The sequence below is a fragment of the Schistocerca piceifrons genome, chromosome 8, assembly GCF_021461385.2.
Source record: "Schistocerca piceifrons isolate TAMUIC-IGC-003096 chromosome 8, iqSchPice1.1, whole genome shotgun sequence".
NCBI lineage: Eukaryota > Metazoa > Arthropoda > Insecta > Orthoptera > Acrididae > Schistocerca > Schistocerca piceifrons.
Genome location: NC_060145.1, coordinates 334,936,353 through 334,959,166, shown reverse-complemented (window position 1 = coordinate 334,959,166; position 22,814 = coordinate 334,936,353). Strand labels below are relative to the sequence as shown.

The window sequence follows — 22,814 nt, the reverse complement described above, 5'->3', positions numbered from 1 at the left end:
TTGAAAGGAGGATATAAGATGAACATCAACAAAAGCAAAACGAGGATAATGGAATGTAGTCAAATTAAATCGGGTGATGCTGAGGGAATTAGATTAAGAAATGTGACACTTAAAGTAGTAAATGAGTTTTGCTATTTAGGGAGTAAAATAACTGATGATGGTCGTAGTAGAGAGGATATAAAATGTAGACTGGCAATGGCAAGGAAATCGTTTCTGAAGAAGAGAAATTTGTTAACATCGAGTATAAATTTAAGTGTCAGGAAGTCATTTCTGAAAGTATTTGTATGGAGTGTAGCCATGTATGGAAGTGAAACATGGACGATAACTAGTATGGACAAGAAGAGAATAGAAGCTTTTGAAATGTGGTGCTACAGAAGAATTCTGAAGATAAGGTGGGTAGATCACGTAACTAATGAGGAGGTATTGAATAGGATTGGGGAGAAGAGAAGTTTGTGGCACAACTTGACTAGAAGAAGGGATCGGTTGGTAGGACATGTTTTGAGGCATCAAGGGATCACAAATTTAGCATTGGAGGGCAGCGTGGAGGGTAAAAATCGTAGAGGGAGACCAAGAGATCAAGACACTAAGCAGATTCAGAAGGATGTAGGTTGCAGTAGGTACTGGGAGATGAAGAAGCTTGCACAGGATAGAGAAGCATGGAGAGCTGCATCAAACCAGTCTCAGGACTGAAGACCACAACAACAACAACAACAGGAAAAGTAATAACTAAATCTCGTGTCTACGTGTTTGGATGGTTGTGTCAATGAACATGATAAATTTCTGAGAATGTAGTGTAATTGGATAGATAAAATCACTCACCAAGTGGTGGCAGGAAGAAATATATACAAAAGTTAAGACATGTGCAAGCTTTCATAGCCAGTGGCTCCTTCTTCTGGCTGACAGGTTTAAGGGAAGGGAAGAGGGATGAAGGAAAATGACTGGTGAGGGTTATAAAATGGGAAGAGTTCAGAAAAGTTACCCAGAACCCCGGACCAAGGGAGATTTACCAAAAGGGTTGAGAAGTCTGGTAAGTCTCCCCCGACTTGGGATTCTGGGCGACTTTTCTGAAGTCTCCTCGTTTGTAAACTTTGCCATTCATTTTCCTTCATTGTTCTTCTTTCTCCTTCAACCATTTTGCCAGAAGAAGGAGCCACTGGCTCGGAAAGCTTGCACATTTTTTTAACCTTTATATATGTTTTCTCCTTCTGCCACTTGGTGAGTAGATTTTTTATCCATCCAATTTGCATGGTTAGTATGAGTGGAACACTATCAGTGTATATGGCTGTTTATTCATCAGAGATGAGATGGCAACCCTGCAGCTGTCAAACTCACCAATGAGGGGAAAAAACATGCATGTGCACGCATGTGCAAACACACACACACACACTTTTATAGGGTTTAGAGGAGATAAAAAGCAACACTTTTTTCGTGACAAAAATGTCACAGCACATCGTTTGACCCCAAGGGGTCCACGAAGATTTCGACACTATTGATGTTCAGAGAAGGTGTTAAACCTCCATGTGATGAATGTTGTTTTAGGGATGTTGCAGAAAATGTCCATTTACATTAGTGAATAACTGGCATCTGCATCCTAATCATTGTCTTAACACGATTGAAACAATCAGATGTTTCACGGTTAATAGGTGCAGCGTCAGCCAAATGGACAACCAGCTCTTCCGGAGCGTCAATCAGCGTCTACAATTCACCTCCTCCACAAAAAGAAATCCATAGGAGTGAGGCTGGGAGAACATGGTGCCCACAGTGTTGGCAAACTCCTCTCAACAATCAGATGTTGTATTTCCTTCCCTTGTTGGTAAACAAAACACATTTGGAAGTCAGGGAAATTTCCAACTTGTTTGTATTTAGTTCATTTTGGAAGTCAAGGGTATATACACAGTTTGTTTGTATTTAGTTCCTTTGCTGCTGATTGTGTGCTGGTGCTGGGGATGTACTCCATACACTGTAACACAGTTCCTCAAGCTGAACAATTCGCACACTGTGAGGTGAACCAATTTCCCATTGGTCTGGTTAAAAGGATCTTGTTTCATGAAGAAATATTTATAATGTGAACTGAGTTGGTCATCTCCTCCCAGGAAATTGCCCTGTATAGAGGAACTTTGCTACTCACCTGTTGTATCGTGCCTCCCCATAAATGAGATGCTTGTCAGCTAACTCAGCTAGAGTGTAATCAGCCACAAAGAACCTTGTATGCTAACACAACATAACATAAACAATAATAATGATCCGTGGAGATGGACACTGCTATCAGTAATGAAAACTTAACCTTCCTGACAAAAAGATATAATTGTATTGCAAATCAGATTCCAAATGTCAGTGTGTTGCATACAGTGCAGCCAAATCAATTGTGAACATCAGCCTAAGGGAAGTCTAGCATCAGACTTCTCAGATGTTCCATTTACTAAGTGTTATATAATGCAGTTTCTTCGTTATTTCTGTATGTTAATGATTATGACCTCCCGAAAGGCTGTGTCAAACTGCTTCTCCAGCGGTGTTGTTAAAGATGTTAAAAAACTCAGTACTACCATTCTAACTTCCTTTAATTAATGTAAAATGCCAATTTCAAACAATGGGAAGTCCAGTTTGGAATATCAACAATATTAGGAACATAATAAATTGCTACTCGTCATAAAGATTATACGTTGAGTTACAGACACGCAGCAAAAAGACTGTTACACTTTTAACTTTCGGGCAAAGCTTTCGCCTGGAGAGAAAACACACACACAAAAATCAAGCACACTTCATACATATATGACTGCTATCTCTGGCAGTTCTGCAATGGCATTCCAGTCAGAGGCAGCTGTCAAGTGTGCATGAGAAGTGCTTGCTTGCGTGTGTGAGATTCCCCCCACCCCCCTCCTATGCTTTGCACAAAAGCTAAATGTGTAACAGTTGTTTCGTTGTGCCTGTCTGCAACTCAGTGCATCAATCACCTTTGTGGTGAATAGTAATCTGTCCTTTTCCTTGCCCCCAGGGGATCCACAACTCTTTTGTGGATACATGCGTAGCGAGCACGGGACCCCGAGCTAATGTGGCCTTCCTTCCTTTCCGGGCTGCATACCTTCCCTTTCCGCATCCTTCCCCATCCCCCATCTTCGCCCCCCCTCTCACCTCTGGCTCTTTCCTTCCCTTTCTTCCCCTCTGGGAGTATGGTTTGTGCCTACGTCCGGAGACGGACGCTTGTAAATGTACCGCATTCTTCGCCTTCCTTGCTTGTATGTCTTCATCCTTCCTTTGTCCTTCTCTTTTCCTTACCTCTTCTCTTTACCCTTTTCTCCGCTGCGGCGTTTGAGACCTCTCTTGTTTCCTTTCCCTTTCTCTTTCTTCCTCCCTGTGCGTGTCTGAAGGCCGACCCACGCACTTCCATGCGTAGCCGGTGACAGGGTAACGCGTAATTCCCCGCCCAGGGTAGACAGGTAGGACACGTACGTACCCCCTGGTAACGGCCAGGCCCAGGGAGGGGTGATTACCCGAGCTGATACCTTCCGAAAGTGCCGATTGGTCCCTCCGTCCGTTTGTCGGGAGGTGTGACCTGAGGTGTGAACAATCACCTACGGCGGGAGTGCCCTCAGAGAGGGCCCCCACAAGGGAGGAGCGCGCCATCGGAGACGCCGGTAATCATGGGGGATTCTTCCGCAATGGTTTCCTCACCTTCCACTATGTCTGCTCACAAACGTAAGTTCACTGAGTCCCAGCCACAGTCAGTTCTTCCATTGTTGCCACAGTTCCTTGTTGTTTCTCGGTCTGACGAAGGTCACGACTTCTCCACGGTCAACCCTTTCATTGTTCAGAAAGGTGTCGACGCAATTGCAGGTCCTGTAAAGTCTTGTTCCAGATTACGGAATGGCACCCTGTTGTTAGAAACAGTCAGTGCCCCTCAGGCACAAAAATTGCTGCGTACCTCACTACTACACACCTTCCCTGTCCGGGTGGAACCACACCATACTTTAAATTCCTCACGTGGAGTCGTTTATACACGCTCCCTCGATGGATTGTCTGACGAAGAAATTCAGCACTACCTGTCTGACCAGGGCGTAACGGCTGTTCATAGGGTTATGAAGAGGGTTGACACGAACATCATTCCAACCCGCACTGTCTTCTTGACATTTGACAAAGTTCAACTCCCATCGAAAATAAAAGCAGGCTATGAGATAATTTCCGTTCGCCCTTAACGTCCCAAACCCTACGCGTTGCTATCGGTGTCAGCGGTTCAATCACACCAGCCAGTCCTGTTCCAATCCGGCCAAATGTGTTACGTGTGGCAAGGATGCCCATGAGGGTGCTTGTCCACCTCCATCCCCTCGCTGCATCAACTGTATGGGTGACCACGCTGCTTCCTCTCGAGATTGTCCCGTTTTTAAGGACGAAAAGCTCATCCAGGAAATTAGAGTAAAGGAAAAGGAGTCGACCTTTGCTGCTCGAAAATTATTCGCCAGTCGACAGCCCACCGTGCCTCAGAAAGGAAAATACAGCACTGTCCTTGCTTCTCCTCGGCCAACAAAGGAGGCGGCCACGCAGACTTGCGACCTCACCTTTAGTGCCACGGTCGTCAGATCGGCCAGTGCAAAGATCACCCGTTCAACCTCACCACTTTCGCCTGCCCACTCTCTGGCTCACCCTTCATCGAGTTGTGCTAAATCTTGAGCCCAAAAGTCAGACACCAAGACTTCGAAAAAAGAGCATACTCGTGAAGAGTTTTTACGTACGGCAACTTCCCAACCATTGGTTCCTCCTTCCTCTAAACATCATACTTCCAAGAAGGCTACAAAGAAACCCAGTTCCTCTCCTTCTCCGCCAAGGTGTGTCCCATCTACAGCACCACCTGGCGGAAATCGCCCTCGGCCATCTTCTGTGTCGCCGAGGCGCACTGCTGGCGGCCGATCAACCGGCCTATTGCTGGTGGCAGGAGCTGCTCCTGACCAACCTATGGATCAGGATCTTCTGCCTTCGGCTGAATGCCATTCCATGCTGTCAGTCGCAAGCTCAGAGCAGTCGTTGAGTTGAAAGCGACCTTGGTCACATTCCTCCATTTTCTGTTCACCCTCTGTCCATTATCCACTGGAATATCCACGGTATTCGAGCCAATCGGGATGAATTGTCGATCCTCTTACGATCCTACTCGCCGGTCATCTTTTGTCTTCAGGAAACAAAGCTGCGTCCCCATGACCGCTTTGTTCTCCCTCATTTTCAGTCCGTCCGATATGATCTCCCCTCTGTTGAAGGCACTCCAGCACATGGAGAACTCATGATTCTTCTCCATGAAACTCTCCATTATCACCCAATCCATTTAAACACTTCCTTCCAAGCTGTCGCCGTCCGTCTTTCCCTTTCCGGATACACGTTCTCTCTTTGTACTGTATACATTCCATCGTCCACACCAATGGCACGAGCTGATCTCCTTCATCTTCTTGGTTAGCTTCCACCCCCATATTTGCTGGTTGGGGACTTCAATGCCCACCACCCGCTTTGGGGTCTCCACATCCTTGTCCACGTGGCTCACTATTGATAGACGTCTTCCATCAAGCAGATCTAGTTTGCCTCAACACTGGGGTCTCTACATTTTTGTCTGCCTCCACGACAAATTCATCTCATTTGGACCTTGCGGTCGGTACTGTTCCGCTAGCTCGGCACTTCGAATGGTTCGCCCTTGATGATACACACTCGAGTGACCACTTTCCATGTGTTCTTAGACTGCAGCCTCAACTGCCCTACATGCGCCCGCGACACTGGAAGTTTGCCCAAGCCGATTGGACACTTTTTTCGTCTCTAGCGACGTTCGATGACTGTCACTTTCCCAGCGTCGACGATGAGGTCACACATATTACCGACGTCATTCTTACAGCTGCGGAACATTCAATACCACGCACCTCCGAATTGCCCCGGCGCCCCCCAGTTCCTTGGTGGAACAAGGCGTGCCGTGATGCAATACGTGAGCGGCGACGTGCTCTCTGCGTTTTCCGCCACCATCCTACTTTGGCCAATTGTATCCGCTATAAGCAGTTCCGAGCGCGATGCCGTCATGTCATCCGCGATAGCAAGAAGGCAAGCTGGAAATTCTTTATTAGCTCATTTAACACCTTCACTCCCTCCTCGGAAGTTTGGAGTCGGCTTCGACGGTTCTCTGGCGCGCCTAGTTTCTCCCCGGTCTCTGGGCTCACTGTCGCGCATGACACATTAGTGGACCCCGTCGCAATTTCTAACTCGTTGGGTCAGCACTTTGCTGAGATTTCGAGCTCTTCAAATTACACGCCAGCATTTCTCCCGAAGAAACGTGCAGCGGAAGTGTGACCTCTTGCTTTCTCCTCCCAAAATCGCGAAAGCTACAATACTGTTTTCTCCTTGCGGGAACTCCAACATGCACTCTCTTCTTCTCGCTCCTCCGCCCCAGGACCAGATGGTATCCACGTCCAAATGTTGCTGCATTTATCAACCCATAGTCTGCGTTACCTCCTTCACCTTTATAATCGTATTTGGACCGACAGTACTTTTCCCAGACGATGGTGGGAAGCTATCGTCGTTCCTGTTCCGAAACCTGGAAAGGACAAACATCTCCCCTCTAGCCATCGCCCCATTTCTCTCACGAGTAGTGTCTGTAAGGTTTTGGATCGTATGGTGAATTACCGTTTAGCGTGGTGGCTGGAATCCCGCAGTCTTTTAACACCTGCCCAATGCGGATTCCGAAAGCATCGTTCTGCAGTTGACCATCTTGTTGCTCTCTCCACTTATATCATGAACAATTTTCTCCAGAAACGCCAAACAGTAGCAATATTTTTTGATCTGGAGAGAGCATACGATACCTGTTGGAGGACAGGCATCCTCCGCACACTGTTCTCTTGGGGCTTTCGAGGTCGGCTGGCCCTTTTTCTTCGCGAATTTATGGCAGAGCGCACATTTAGGGTGCGGGGTGAACACTACTCTCTCCCGTAATTTCTCCCAAGAAAACGGGGTACCCCAGGGCTCCGTGCTGAGTGTTGTACTGTTTGCCATTGCCATCAATCCAATTAGTTCTGCAAGGTTCGCAGGAGAGCTTCTGTAAAGTTTGGAAGGTAGGAGACGAGATACTGGCAGAAGTAAAGCTGTGAGTACCGAGCGTGAGTCGTGCTTCGGTAGCTCAGATGGTAGAGCACTTGCCCGCGAAAGGCAAAGGTCCCGAGTTCGAGTCTCGGTCGGGCACATAGTTTTAATCTGCCAGGAAGTTTCATATCAGCGCACACTCCGCTGCAGAGTGAAAATCTCATTCTGGAAACATCTCCCAGGCTGTGGCTAAGCCATGTCTCCACTATATCCTTTCTTTCAGGAGTGCTAGTTCTGCAAGGTTTGCAGGAGAGCTTCTGTAAAGTTTGGAAGGTAGGAGACGAGATACTGGCAGAAGTAAAGCTGTGAGTACCGGGCGTGAGTCGTGCTTCGGTAGCTCAGATGGTAGAGCACTTGCCCACGAAAGGCAAAGGTCCCGAGTTCGAGTCTCGGTCGGGCACACAGTTTTAATCTGCGAGGAAGTTTCAACAATAATTGTTATTTTAAAGTCTATGTCAACACGTCATAACTTACTTTTGTAAGTTAGCTACTTTACTAATTTTTCCCCTTGTCAACATGAAATAAAAAAAATCTTAAAACAGTGCACAATAAAGGAAGCAACTTGGTATCACCAATTTACTCACACTGCTTGGGGGAGGGACGGGGGGGGGGGGGGGGCAACTGGGCCTTCTGCCATTTGTGCCTGAAAAGACCACTCATTATGAAGAAAGTGTAATGCATGCACATTTCAGTAGGATGTTCTTAAAATAAGTTTTGTATAAGTGTTTGTATAAAACAAAATAAATTTAGCTAGTTAATAAATTAATGGAAATAATTCCCTCTAAATAAAATTAATCATCTTACTATATTAGTCATGTTTCTCAATGTTGATTCTAAATTTCCTTACCTATCATGTCATAATTTAGGTTTTAATGGACATCGTAGACATATTTTGGAGGTGGTTGCCGTCCCATTGGTGAAGTGACCTTTTGGCACTCCATCCTAATCCCATCAATGCTAGTGACATCAGTATATCTCAAGACCCACCTCAGAATAAACATATTGATCTATATCCTCCTTTTACTTAATGGAAGCCCAAGGCTCTTTATCTGCCATTTTTAATCTTCTTTTTATTTAGTCTCAAAAAAATTTCGTGTTCTTCTTGTTTGCTACATAAAAACATAAATGTACAACTGTGCCTCTTGTTCTTTTCTCAGTAATTATTTCTCCTAATGCTAATATTAAGTCATGATTACAATTTTTTAAGAAAATCAAATGTTGCAAATAAATTGACATCAAATACTGCATGACAACAAAGTTCATTCCGATTCCTCTTGAATTATTTACAGAAATTATTAACATAATTTTCCCACTAGTTGAACTGTAATTTTGTACTAAATTTAAATAGTCTCTTGCACACAAATTCTTCACAGACAATAGAACTAAGATAGATACCTGTTGTTAGTCTTAAGATTTATGCTTTGGTTTTCTTATTGTTAACTGTTGGATGAGGTGAACTTGGTGGATGACTGTCTTTTCATTAATCTTTTGTTCAGTTAAATTATTAATACATGTCTCCATTGTTGGGGAATGGAACATAAAATTTCCACGTCATTGTAATCTTTATTTTTTTCTAAAATATTGAGTCTTACAGTAGTGTCTGAAATTTGTTTCAGATCTGTATTTAATTCATCAGACTGACCATTTACCCTATTCTTGACTAAATTAGACTGTTAAAATATGTCAGAATGCAGCTCACCTCTTAAATTTTTTATCATTGTTTTTAAATGTGTGCTAATAATAAAACTGTAAAACCATAGTGTTTGTCTGTTTGAACACACTAATCTCAAAAACTACTGAACAAGTTTTCATGTGGTTTTTGTAGGTAACTTCAGTGTATCTGGAGGCAAACATAGACTTCATGTCATCAAAATCGAATTACACGGGGATGGTGGAGAAGAGGTATTTTAATTTAAAGTTTTAGGAGTCTGTTCAGCTTAGTAGTGCAGATTTTAACTTCAGTGATAGCATAGTACAACAAAGAACTAATAAATGGCACTGTTATTTTTTTTAAATTCAGTGATAGTAGTATTTTCGGAAGTTTACGTCAGTGACAGAATTAAGTGCCACAATCTTATCTTTACATATACAAACTAACATTGAATTTACTTGGTTAGGATTATGGATTTATTAATTTCGCTGTGTGCATTAAAAATTTAACGAAATTTCTTTGCTTCCTTCAATAAGTTTCATTTATATTTTATGTATTGGGTAGGAAAAACAAATTTATAGATAGTGATCCTCTAAGAGTTCTGTTTTTATTGATTGAGGTAGAGAACATAAAAGAGTAACGATATGCAAAGCATGGACATTACTGTCCATTCAAGATGCTAATTAGATACCTGCGGGATCATTTTAAATAAGTGTACTTTGATTCTTGTAAAATCACTTGATGTGGATGATAATACAGTTCCTTTAACAAGGCCACTTTCATTTTCCTTCTTCATCCATCTGAACTAATGTATTATTATTAATGACATTGATCTCTGTGTAACATTAAACTCTACCTTTCCTTTCCTTTTCAAGTTGGCCAATACTTTGATACTTTATTGGCATCAGCCACTACCTACCAAGAAAAGGAAGGAAGATTAGGCATTAATGTCACTTTGATAGTGATTCCATTAGAGATGCCACTGCCTACCTTCCAGCACAAACAATACTGCTGTGCATGAGAGGTTGCAGTGCAACTTCCATGCTGTGATGCAGTTGCACTGCATCTCAGGTGTTTTTTCTGTGAGAAAGAGCAATAATTTATCATTGGCAAAATCCAGAACTTTTCCAGGCTACCTCAACTGGACAGTCTGGTGTATTGAATCATATTATTTTCCTTTCTTTTCTTTTCTTATATATAAGCTATATGTAAACTGAATGATCTATAAACCAAAGACACAGCCTGAAGTAAATTAATGAGTTGTTTTGTGGCAAGGATACATCATTAAATATCTGTATGAAATAAAGTAAGAAAAACTCTCTTCAGTTTATTAATTCATGTATCTTCACCCTTTTGTTTCCGGAAGTGGTAGCGCACAGACGTGTGTTTGAATCCATCATACCAGCATTATTAAAAATGTGTACTTTAACCATTCATTAAAAGTATTATAACAAGTTATTAGAAAAGGAATATTTATTTGCACAGTTATAAGTTCTAATCCTATCTGTTCATCATTTCACTCACTGCTGAGATCCTGCATAAAAAGGTTAAGTGCAAACAAGAATAATTCACATTGTGTCTGGAGGAGTGTTTCTGCATTGACATTGTCACACTCAAGACTAAACACAATGGAATTAATGTGAAGGTATTGACTCAGACTTGATAGTCACCTGTTGAACTTGGTTTACTTATACTAAAAGTATTGTGCTTCGTGTGACAGTTCGACAGTTTCAGTGGTTGCGGTGATTATTTGGTACCACACACTACTGGAAGCAGCAGTACCTAATGCAAATTGTGTTTATTGACCTTGAATGTAATGATAGTAAAGGTCTGTTGATAATGGGATCAGTTAAAGTTCACCCAAGATTGTACACAGATTCATAAATTACCTTCAAATTTTTTTTTCAACTATTCTTTCCAATCAATTTTTCCAGTTATTCAAGCAACTATTAATCCATTTCCACATCTCTATTCACTGGCTAGTAGTCACCTGTTTAGTGCATGGGTCAGCCAGCAGGCAGGGTAGTCATGTGTTGTTGTCAGTATTTGCTGTATAAACAAACCTATTGGCTTGATAGCTGGGGTCATGAACATGGGTTCAGCTGAGAAGAGACCGAGTTCTAGTGGAAACTGTGTTCAACAAGAATCCCAATGAGAACTGCATTGACTTTTTGTGGGTATTGGAGAACATGCTACATGTTTAGTGTATCTACATTCTGTTATACCAAAAAAAGATAATGTTGAGTGACACTGCCATTCCAAACATTGTGACATGTATAACAGTGTTCAGGAAGATGAGCATCTGCAATTAATTGCAAAGTTAAAAGAATCCTTGAGGAATGAGATAAGCTTGGTTGTCTGAAGTAATCTTACGTCAACTTTTAATGTTATTCAAGTTATATTACAATTGGATTTACCCGACACTTCTGTTTCTAGGAATTTGAAGCTACAAATGAAGGTGCAGTGAGGGTAAGCTTTAGAGCTGCCCATTTAATCGCTAGGGAACTTTAAGCATTCTCCAGTGGGTCATTTGTGGAATAATGTCTCCACATTGCTAGAGAATCCGTATGTCCTCTGAGTATGAGGGTGAGTTGAATAGTTCCCAGAACGGAATAGAAAAAAAGTACTTACATCACTGAAACTTTTTTTATTTTTCCATGTAATGCCCTTGTAGATTAATGCACATGGTACAAAGATGTTCCAGTGCCTTGATCCCATCTCGAAAATGAGTTTCCGCCATGCCTGCAAAATAGTTGTCAACTCCAGCTATCAGCTCTTTGTTTGAAGTGAAATTTTCAGTTTTGGGAAGAGATGGAAGTCTGACGGAGCCGTATCAGGTGAAAGGGGGGGGGGTGGCAACAATTCACACCTTAGTTTGTGTAATTTTGCTTGAACTGTTACAGGAAATGGCGAAATGCCACGAGTAATGAGAATAATGGGCAAGATTCATTACATTTTTAGTGTGTGGATAGGTTGAGAATTTTGTCCGACAGGATGCGTGCTAGGTAAGTCTGGGCAATTCTTATGACCACTGTGTCTGGATGGCCCAGTGGTCAGTGCAACTGCCTAGTAAGCAGACAGCCCGGCACAAATGTTCAACCTTCCCCATTAATTTAAATCAATGCCTCATTCACAGCCAATGTCTATAGCTCCTTTGTGTTTTAATTCATAGTGGGTGCTGGATCAGAATGGTGTCTGTTCTTTCAGACAATTCCGAAATGACAGACACCACATATATATTATGAAATGATGTTAGATGCAATTTCCAGTTTATCCTGTCTTCATACTTTGTTCATTGATTGTTCTCACTGCCACAGTTTGTTCTAAGTGCACACTCCCCTGACCCACACAAAAAATCCTTGGATGACATTCCCTTTCCATCCTATTCCCCCTCATCATTCAACAGAGGACTGCTTATACCAAAAGCTTAAGTGCCATTTATCTTAGACGTGACCTTTGAAACTTATATACGTGTTCCAAGCAATGGAATCTCCAGGTTGGAATCTCAACAGTATTAGGAAATGGATAGATTGCTACAAACTGTAAAAATGACCCCTTGAGTTGCAGGCAGGCACAACAAAAAGGCTGTACATATTAATAATTTTCGGCCAAGACCTTCTTCAGCAAATAAAACACACACACATTCACATAAGCAAGCACACGTCATGCACACGTGACTGCTACCACCAGCAACTCCAGCTGGAATGCAACTGTCACGTCAATAACAATGTGGAGTGGATTGGGGAAGGGAGAGGGATAGCAGGGTATGGGGCGGGGGGAAAAGAGTGCTGTCTGGCAGGTCCTGCGGGGACTATATAGCGACCCGATGAGACTGCCTGGCATAACGTTTGGAGGTGGGGTGCGGGTGGAAAAATGTGGGCAGTGGAAAAGGAGAGGAGCTGGGAAGGGGAAAGGATGGGTGAATGCCTTGACAGAGGGTGGCACACAATGATGGGTGGGGGATGTGAAAAGGGGTGAAAGGACAGAGGGGATGGAAACTGTTTGGTGGCCTGTTTGAGGACAGTAGGTTACTGTAGGTAAAGGCTGGGATAATTTTGGGACTGGAGAATGTGTTCTAAGGATAACTCCCACCTGCACAGTTCAGAAAAGCTGGGGGAGGGGGGGGGGGGAGCAGATCCATATGGCCAGGTTTGGGAAGCAGCCACTGAAATCAAACATATTATATTCAACTGAATGTTTGTTATAGCAAATTGAACCTCATTCATAACTGCAAAAGTTGTATGTTTTAATATTCTGTACCTGTCCTTGTTCATCATTAATACTACATTCTTTACTACATTTTGCTTCAACATACTAGCGAGCTATTCCATTTTCAGTCATTATTAAACTGTTTATCATTTTGTTGGTTGCCATTGTTATTGTTCATTTCTTTTGTTTAAAATGAACCATGGTAACACCAGAATAGAATAACAGTAATATGGAAAAGATTGATTGCAGTCTTCACATAGAGAAATCATTGAATCACAGACACGCATAACATAAAAGAATGCTATAAATAATCTTTTATTCACACTATACTCTTGTAATTCTGTACATATTTGTTAGGAAATTGGTAATGAACATACAAAAATGTGCATTACATACAAAAATATAACAAAAAAACACCAATCCTTTCTTTGGATTTATGAAACTGCATCTATTTCTTTTTTCATTCCAGGCAACTCCTTCAACAAACCCATTTGATGAACCTTCTGCTCCAGGTAACCCATTTGAGGAAGAGACAGAAGACACAAAATCTAGAGACAGTGCACCAGTTAAGCCAAAACTTTCACCTTTCCAGGGCATCATTGGACGCTGTTTTGAACCATATCTGTACATTTATATTGAAAGTATAGACAGGTATGTCATTCGTACTTTATCATTTATTGTCCAATATACTTCTATACAATGAGATAGAATTCCCACTGCTTCAGTAGATTTGGAAGGTTGGGGGATCTCACTCTTACTCCTTTGATCCATTGAAGCATCATTGAAAGTTTGTATGATTTCCTTTGCTTATTCCTTTCTCCAGAATCATTTCACCACACAGTTTTTGTGCACAATTATAGGATTGATTGCGGTATGGTAAAATCTTTTAATCTCCCCTGGTTGACCCTCACAAATAATCTGAAACAGTTTTTAATATAGTGGGGTATTATCATGCATAGAAACACAATAATTCTTGTCTGTATGATTCAAGGTCTGGTAGGAAAACTTAGCCAACAGTAAAACAGTTTACAACTGGGCACTCAAATGATCATTTCTGTTCAACAATATGGTATGTGCCAGCCACAACTGGCGAACACTGATTTGGATTTGCATGGTATGGTTCATTGAGATTATTCTTGACATTCTGGGAGACTTTTCCCAGCTAAGAAAAGAAATTTCAAGCTCTGTGGGAGATGCTGGTGTAGCAACAAAATATTTTCCAAACAAAAACGTGTGCTTAGTTGCATTCACCAATTTTTTGCTTACCATTTGAATGATACTCTCAACATATTAAATATTTTACACCATCTGAGTTCTGTGGGAATGAACGTTGTCACACAATATGAACAGCTTGATAAAAGCACTAGCGTGGTTCAACAATAGGTTAGGGGATCTCACTCCTTTGATCCATTGAACCATCATTGAAAGTTTGTATGATTTCCTGTGCTTATTCCTTTCTGCAGAGTCATTTCACCATACAGTTTTTGCGCACAGTTACAGGATTGATTGTTGAAGCATCACTGTGGTGTTTTGTTAATATTGTGGAGAAGGGACATCATGGTCACATGCAAATTAAGTCCATCTTCACAAAGTTGGTGCAGAAAATTTGGGTTAATATTCTGTGTACATTTGGTGTTTGGAAGGCTTCCTGTTTGACTTGTATTTTACTACCTGTTACAATATGCTATGAATGAAACTACATGTTTACTCTAGTTTTAATTATTTGTGAAGACAACTTCAGCTAACAAGTACACAATCATGAAATTATACTTTAGGGCACTGAGATGCCATTTGCTACCTCATACTAGAACTGATCAACTTCTGTCCTCCCATGGGTCTCCATGCCATAAACTCAGGTAACTTATGTTGCTAAGTCATTGAAGTATTTATACATTTGTTGAACAACTCCTGAAACTGCAAGATTTGAGCAATACTCCACACCAGGAACCTTTGACTGATCAATATTTACACCTCCTTACACACTTCATAAGTCACTCAATCGTAATGGAAGCTACTTCATACCATTACGTACCTATCTTCTATTTATTGTGGACAATATACATTTTTTTGACTCTGTATTATTCTTTGTCTCTCGTGTCCTCACATTTGTAAAGTCCAGATAATTAAATTAAAACATTAACATATGCAAATAACTTCAATCATTATCATAATTCAGAGGGGAGTTCATCTGCATTCATACTTTACAAACCACTGTGAAATGAAAGGTACACCCAGTTGTACCATGTATCAGGATTTATTCCCATTCCATTTATGTGTGGAACATAGGAAGGATAACTGCATAATTGTCTCTGTGAACACAGTAATTAGTTTAATAATGTATGTCGGCTGGAGTGGCCGAGCAGTTCTAGGCGCTCCAGTCTGGAACCGCGCGACCGCTACGGTCGCAGGTTTGAATCCTGCCTCGGGCATGGATGTGTGTGATGTCCTTAGGTTAGTTAGGTTTAAGTAGTTCTAAGTTCTAGGTGACTGATGACCTGAGAAGTTAAGTCCCATAGTGCTCAGAGCCATTTGAACCATTTTGATCTAATAATGAATTCACAGTTCCTATGGCAGTGATACATACTAGGTAGTAATATATTCCTAGATTCCTCATATAATTTTCATTCTTGAAGTCTAGTTTGCATCCTTAATAGTATTTTGTAAAGAGTCTCCTTCATAGACTGATTCAGTTTTCCCCAGTGCCCTACCAATGAACTGAAGTCTGTTGCCTGCTTATCCTACTGTCAAGTGTATGATCATCTCATTTCGTAACCCCAGAATATGAGCTGACTGATTCCATTTGTGGCTCAGTGTTATTGTAGTCATAGGATGCACAGTCTTTTTAATTTGGGAAGCACACAATTTTACATTTATGTGCTCTATTATATGAGGGGACTTCAAAAAGTAAGTTATCCACTCTTATAACAGGCCAAGTAACTTTTATTTAATTCTATACTACACATCAAAGTGACACAGGTACATGACAGTAGTTTTAAGCATAATCACCACCTCTCTGTAAACAATGGTTGGAGCTTTCTACCAGTCATTCAATATGTTGGCAAGAAAAATCTGCTTCTTGGACACAAAGCCATTTCCTCATTGTTGGAAAATCTCTTACCCCACAAATGTTCTTTCAGCTTGCAGAAAAATTGGAATTTGCATGATTACAAGATTTGGATTTCCTGACACCATTGCACACACTTTTGCAGTCTTGATCAGTGGTTAGACATGACATTGTTTGGTCCATATACCACCAGAATTTCATAATGAATCTATGTACAAATTAGATTTTATGCCTCCAAGAATCACATTGTCCCATGAACTTCATTTTGGAGTACATTTCCAGGAGCCACACCATATCAATTGCACTTGTGATGCACGTGTTATCTGTTTGACAGCAAAACTGTATTCTGTAGGAAACCCAAAACATGTACTTTCTTCTGACCGTGGCACTCTTGGTGCAGAATGATCTTAGCTTGGGACGACATGTCTAATTTACTTCATGATGTCCCTGTGTAGATAACAGCATCAGTTGCAAAAAGTCTCAGCACACTTCTCTGCGGTAAACCTGAAATTACTTCCACATCAGTCAGTTACTGTCCATCCAAGATGCTAATTAGATACCTGCAGGATCATTTTAAATAAGTGTTCTTTGATTCTTGTAAAACCACTTGATACAGATGATAATACAGTTCCTTTAACAAGGCCACTTTCATTTTCCTTCTTCATCCACCTGAACTAATATTTTATTATTAATGATTTTGATCTCAGTGTGACATTTACTCTACCTTTCCTTTCCTTTTCAAATTGGCCAATACTTTAATACTTTATTGGCATCAGCCACTACCTACCAAAAACAGGAAGGAAGATTAGGCATTACTGTCCCTTCGATAATGATTCCATTAGAAGTGCCACTGCCTACCTTCCAGCCAAACAATACTGCTCTGCATGAGAGGTTGCAGTGCAACTGCATCTCAGGTGTTGTTTCTGTGAGAAAGAGCAATGATTTATCATTGGCAAAATCAAGAACTTTTCCTGAGAGTATCATTTTCAGCATAGTTATTGGAAATATTAAATTTTTGTTAGCTTGTATCCTATGCTTCCTGCTGACCATCATTGATGCACAGAAAAGTAATTGATAACAAACATTACTAAATTCATTCTCTAGAAGTAAAGTAGGGTCACTACATTCCTTGAATTGCTGGAGATTTGTTGCAGAGGACATTGTAAAGTGATTGCATCAGTTCTGGAGCAGATGAGAAACTTTATAGTTTCATTTAGTCACACAATTTAAGAGTCTTTTGTTCCCTGATGCCACATTGTGTGCCATCTTCTTCCTCACCTGCAGGGTGCCCCAAACCTTCAGTGACAAAATTTTACAGATAGTAGGGATCTTAAGCTGAGTGCTTTGAGATTAGACATGTCACTGCTGCAGAATGCTTATTTACACCAGAGTGGCAAAGGACATCGAAACACTGCAAAGAAGGACAGCTCATTTTGTGTTATCGTGCAATAGGGGTGAGAGTGTCACTGATATGATACGCGAGTTGAGGTGGCAGTCACTGAAACAAAGGTGGTTTTCTTTGCAGCGAGATCTATTTACGAAATTTAAATTATCAACTTTCTCTTCTAAATGCGAAAATATTTTGTTGGCACCCACCTATGTAGGGAGAAATGAACATCATAATAAAATAAGAGAAATCAGAGCTTGAACAGAAAGATTTAGGTGTTCCTTTTTCCCACTCGCCATTCAAGAGTGAAATGGTAGAGAAGTAGTATGAAAATGGTTCAGTGAACCTTCTGCCAGGCACTTAAGTGTGAACTGCAGAGTAATCATGTAGATGTAGTGGAGTGGCACTCAACCCACTCTGCAGTCATCACTGCAGACGACAGCATCATCTCATTACAGCCAGCAATGTGAGAGTAGTATTAGAACTATGCAGCAAAGTTTATAGTCATTCAGTTGGATAGTTAAAAAATCTCCTCACCAAGCAGTGGCGGAACACACACATATAAGCCTGTTGTGACTGGCAAGCTTTTGGAGCCAGTGGCGCATTTGCAGGCAGAAGGGTTGAGGGGGAAGGAAGTAGGGTGAAAGAAAAAGACTGGAGAGGTCTAGGAAAAGCGGTAGATTTTTCAGGAAAGTCATCCAGAACCACGGGTCAGGGGAGACGTACCGTACGGGATGAGAGGACTACATCGGACGAGATATGAAAACCTGAGAGCTTAAAGGTGGAAGACAGGGTAATGTGCACGACAGAGATGAAAACTAAAACATCTTGCATGAGTTAATAAGAGTGAAAAGCTGTGTGCATTGTACATAACAGAGGTGGGAGGGGTGGTAAAAAATATACAGGAAAGACAATGATAGATATAGAAAACTAAAACAGAGAGAAGCAAAGAGTAGTTACAGTGAAGAAAAGCTGAGACGGAATAAATTAACGTAAATTTAGGCCAGGTGGGTGGCAAGAACCAAGGAAATGTTGTAGCGCTAGTTTGCGTCTGCAGAGATCTGAGACACTGATGTCTGGGGGTAGAATCCAGATGGCGCGTGTGGTGAAACAGCCGCTGAGGTCACGAATGTCATGTTGTAGAGCATGCTCTGCAACAGGATATTGCAAGTTGCCAGTATATATCCTCTGCCTACGCCCATTCATCCTAATTGATAATTTGGTGGTAGTCATACCAATGTAGAACGCTGAACAGTGTTTACATAATTGCTGGTATATGATGTGTCGTTTCGCAGGTGGCTCTCCCATTGATAGTATATGTTTTACCAGTTACAGGGCTGTTATAGGTGATGGTGGGAGGGTGCATAAGGCAAGTCTTGCAGTGGGGACAATCACAGGGGTAGGGAGATGTTTGCAGAAGGAGCACAAAGTCTGAAAAAAATATTGTGGAGATTGGGTGGGCGGCAGAAAGCTATTCTAGACGTGGTGGGCAAAATTTCAGACAGAATGGGTCTCATTCCAGGCATGATTTTAGAAAGTCATGACCCTGTCAAAGCAGCTGATTAACACATTTCAGACCAGGATAATACTGAGTCTTCAAGGACGGCCAGGATGATTGGGTTTGTGGATCTTAGGAAGAAGGTAAAAAATGAGGATGCGTGTTTGGGTGAGGTGAGAAGTCCTATGGATTGAGATGTTAGTCCTTGTGAGGCAAGTACTACAGTGGTAGATCCTTTGTCTCCTGGGAAGATAATGATGGAGTCATCAGCTTTTAGGGATCATAGAGCCTGAAGTTCGGCAGAGGACAAGCAAGTATCATGTTGTAGGGACCTGAGGAAGGGTTGTGAAGCAATGCTGGATGTGAAGAATTCTTGGAAGGCTTGTAAGGAATGATATTGAGATAACGGTGGTGGGCCAAGTTGCGATCGTGGGCTGAGCTATTCAAGGCAGGGTTCAGTGTCAGGTTTGCTGTTGGAAAGTTCTTTGGGTTGGATCCCAAGAACCAATCACAACAGTGCAGTGTCCTTAACCTCTCATTGAAAGCACTCTCCCCTCCTGAATTATCTAAGGGCCTCACTTTCAGCCCTAAACCTGCATTTGATCATGCTGCTTTGGTGAAGGACCTCCTTTCCTTCATGCATAATATTCATTGGAAATATCAGTTTGCAACCCAACCCCAAAACCTTTCCAACAGCAAACCTGATAGCCCAACTTGGTCATCCACTGCTACCTCAAACTCATCCTTTACAAGCCTTCCAAGAATTCCTCACATCCAGTATTGCTTCACAACTCTTCCTCAGGTCCCTACAACATGACCCTAACCAGTCCCCAGCAGAACTCCAGGCTCTATGTTCCCTAAAAGCTGATGACTCCATCATTATTCTCCCAGCAGACAAAGGATCTACCATTGTTGTACTTGACTGAAAGGAGTATGTTAATGAAGGTCCATGCCAATTGTCTGACACCTCTATGTACAGCGTCTGCCATCAAGATCCCATCCTTGTGATTCAAACTGACCTGCAGCCCCACCTTAAAACCTCAGGTCCCTCACAAGGACTAACACCTCAATCCATAGAACTTCTCACCCCACCCAAACCACACGCCCCCACCTTTTACCTTCTTCCCAAGATCCACAAACCAAATCATTCTGGCCATCCTATAGTTAACTGGCTTCAAAGCACCCACTGAACGTATATCTGCCTTAGTTTATCGACACCTGTAACCTATAGTACAAAGACTCCCCTCCTACATTAAAGATACCAACCACTTCCTAGATAATCTGAAATCCATGACCGATCCACTCCCTCTACACACCTTCCATGTCACCACTGATGCCACCTCCCTCTATACCAACATCATGCACGTACATGGTCTGTGTGGTGGTGAACATTTCCCCAGTCAGCACATACCTGATTCCAAGCCTATGACATCCTTCCTACTCATCTTAATCAACTTTATACGTACCAACAACTACTCCACCTTTGAGGGGCAGACACACAGACAGATTAAGGGTATGGCTATGGGAACCAGCATGGCTCCTTCCTATGCCAACCTTTTCATGAGTCACTTGGAGGGAGCTTTCCTGGGATCCATAAGTCTTCAGCCCCTGGTTTGGTTTAGATACATTGATGACATCTTTACCATGTAGACTCATGTTGAGGCTGAGCTGCTAAAATTTCTGGAATCTTGAATAACTTCTCCCAATTAAATTTCACATGGCCCTATTCTGAATCCCATGCCATTTTCCTTGATGTTGATCTCATCCTCACTGAAGGGCAGCTACACACTTCTGTCCACATTAAACCTACTAACAAATAACAGTACTTACGTTTTGACAGTTGCCATCCTTTCCAATTCAAACTTTACCTTTCACACAGCTTTGGCATCCTAGGCAAACTTATTTGTCTAGATGCAGACTCTTTACAGCAATACACCACCATTCTCACCTCAGCTTTCACTGCATGTAATTATGCCACCAGTCTTGTTAAAAAACAGATTTCCCTGGCCATCACATCCAATCCTGGTACTGCTGATCCCTGCATGAAACAGCTTCAGAGCACACCATTAATGAGTCAGTATTATCCTGGTCTGCAATGTGTTAATCAGCTGCTTTGACAGGGTCATGACTTCCTAAAATCATGCCTGAAATGAGACCCATTCTGTCTGAAATTTTGCCCACCACGTCTAGAATAGCTTTCTGCCGCCCACCCAATCTCCACAATATTTTTTTCAGACTTTGTGCTCCTTCTGCAAACATCTCCCTACCCCTGTGATTGTCCCCACTGCAAGACTTGCCCTATGCACCCTTCTACCATCACCTATAATAGCCCTGTAACTGGTAGAATATATACTGTCAATGGGAGAGCCACCTGCGAAACGACACATCATATACCAGCAATTATGTAAACACTGTTCAGCCTTCTACATTGGTATGACTACCACCAAATCATCAATTAGGATGAATGGGCGTAGGCAGAGGGTATATACTGGCAACTTGCAATATCCTGTTGCAGAGCATGCTCTACAACATGACATTCGTGACCTCAGCGGCTGTTTCACCACACGCGCCATCTGGATTCTATCTCCAGACATCAGTGTCTCAGATCTCTGCAGACGCAAACTAGCGCTACAACATTTCCTTGGTTCTTGCCACCCACCTGGCCTAAATTTACGTTAATTTATTCCATCTCAGCTTTTCTTCACTGTAACTACTCTTTGCTTCTCTCGGTTTTAGTTTTCTATATCTATCATTGTCTTTCCTGTATATTTTTCACCACCCCTCCCACCTCTGTTATGTACAATGCACACAGCTTTTCACTCTTATTAACTCATGCAAGATGTTTTAGTTTTCATCTCTGTCGTGCACATTACCCTGTCTTCCACCTTTAAGCTCTCAGGTTTTCATATCTCGTCCGATGTAGTCCTCTCATCCCGTACGGTACGTCTCCCCTGACCCGTGGTTCTGGATGACTTTCCTGAAAAATCTACCGCTTTTCCTAGACCTCTCCAGTCTTTTTCTTTCACCCCACTTCCTTCCCCCTCAACCCTTCTGCCTGCAGAATGCGCCACTGGCTCCAAAAGCTTGCCAGTCACAACAGGCTTATATGTGTGTGTTCTGCCGCTGCTTGGTGAGCAGATTTTTTATTTATCCAACTAAATAATTTTATAAATAATTGAAAATATACATAACATTCCTGTAGCCATGGATTATTTTGAAATTAACTGTTTCATCTTGTTCAAGTTATAATAAAGTGATCTAATATGTTGTATCTGTAGTAGTACCCATTCGGCCTCCTCCAGAGGTAAATCTAAGAACCCACCACTTTGCCAATGAGTATTATTTCATGCAGCAAAACTCCAGTAGTTCGAAGTCTGTCATGACCCATTCAAAGAAAATCTAATTTTTTCAACAAAACTATCACAGACAATTTGTACAGATGTGATCCAGAAAGTAGACAACAGTCATGTCTATGAAAGTTACCTAGCTCACTTCACCCAAAAATTTTTATCAAGTAAAATCAAATATGAAGACGATGCTGATCCATGTTCTGACTCCATATGGACCATACATTTAGAATTCATGCCTCAAAAGCAGAAAGCAAACCAACAATTATATTTGGAGGTTATGAGAAGGCTGCACAGAAGTTTGGTGTGGAAATATTTGGCTGTGCGGAATTCTGGCAAGTGGTTCCTGCATCATCACAGTGTTCCCACACATGCGCTTCTCAGTGTATGCCAGTTTTTGGCCTCAATGAAGATTTGACACACCTCCGCTATTTGCCTGTTATAACTCACTTATACTTCTTTCTGTTCCCTGGGATGTGAACTTGAAAGGAATGCATTTTGCCGATGTGGACAATGTGAAACACATGTCGCAATGGTGTTAGCAAGTATCAAAGAAGAATGAATGT

General features: G+C 41.8%; 1 protein-coding gene across 1 annotated transcript in view; it reads left to right on the top strand.

Annotated features, from left to right (window-relative positions):
- The window catches only part of LOC124712012 (vacuolar protein sorting-associated protein 53 homolog), a 180,962-nt gene that overhangs the window by 82,860 nt on the left and 75,288 nt on the right, over positions 1–22,814 (top strand). Inside the window, exon 8 of the mRNA XM_047242304.1 lies at positions 13,422–13,603. Within this exon, the coding sequence (XP_047098260.1) occupies positions 13,422–13,603 (182 nt within the window). The remainder of the gene's footprint in view (positions 1–13,421; positions 13,604–22,814) is intronic.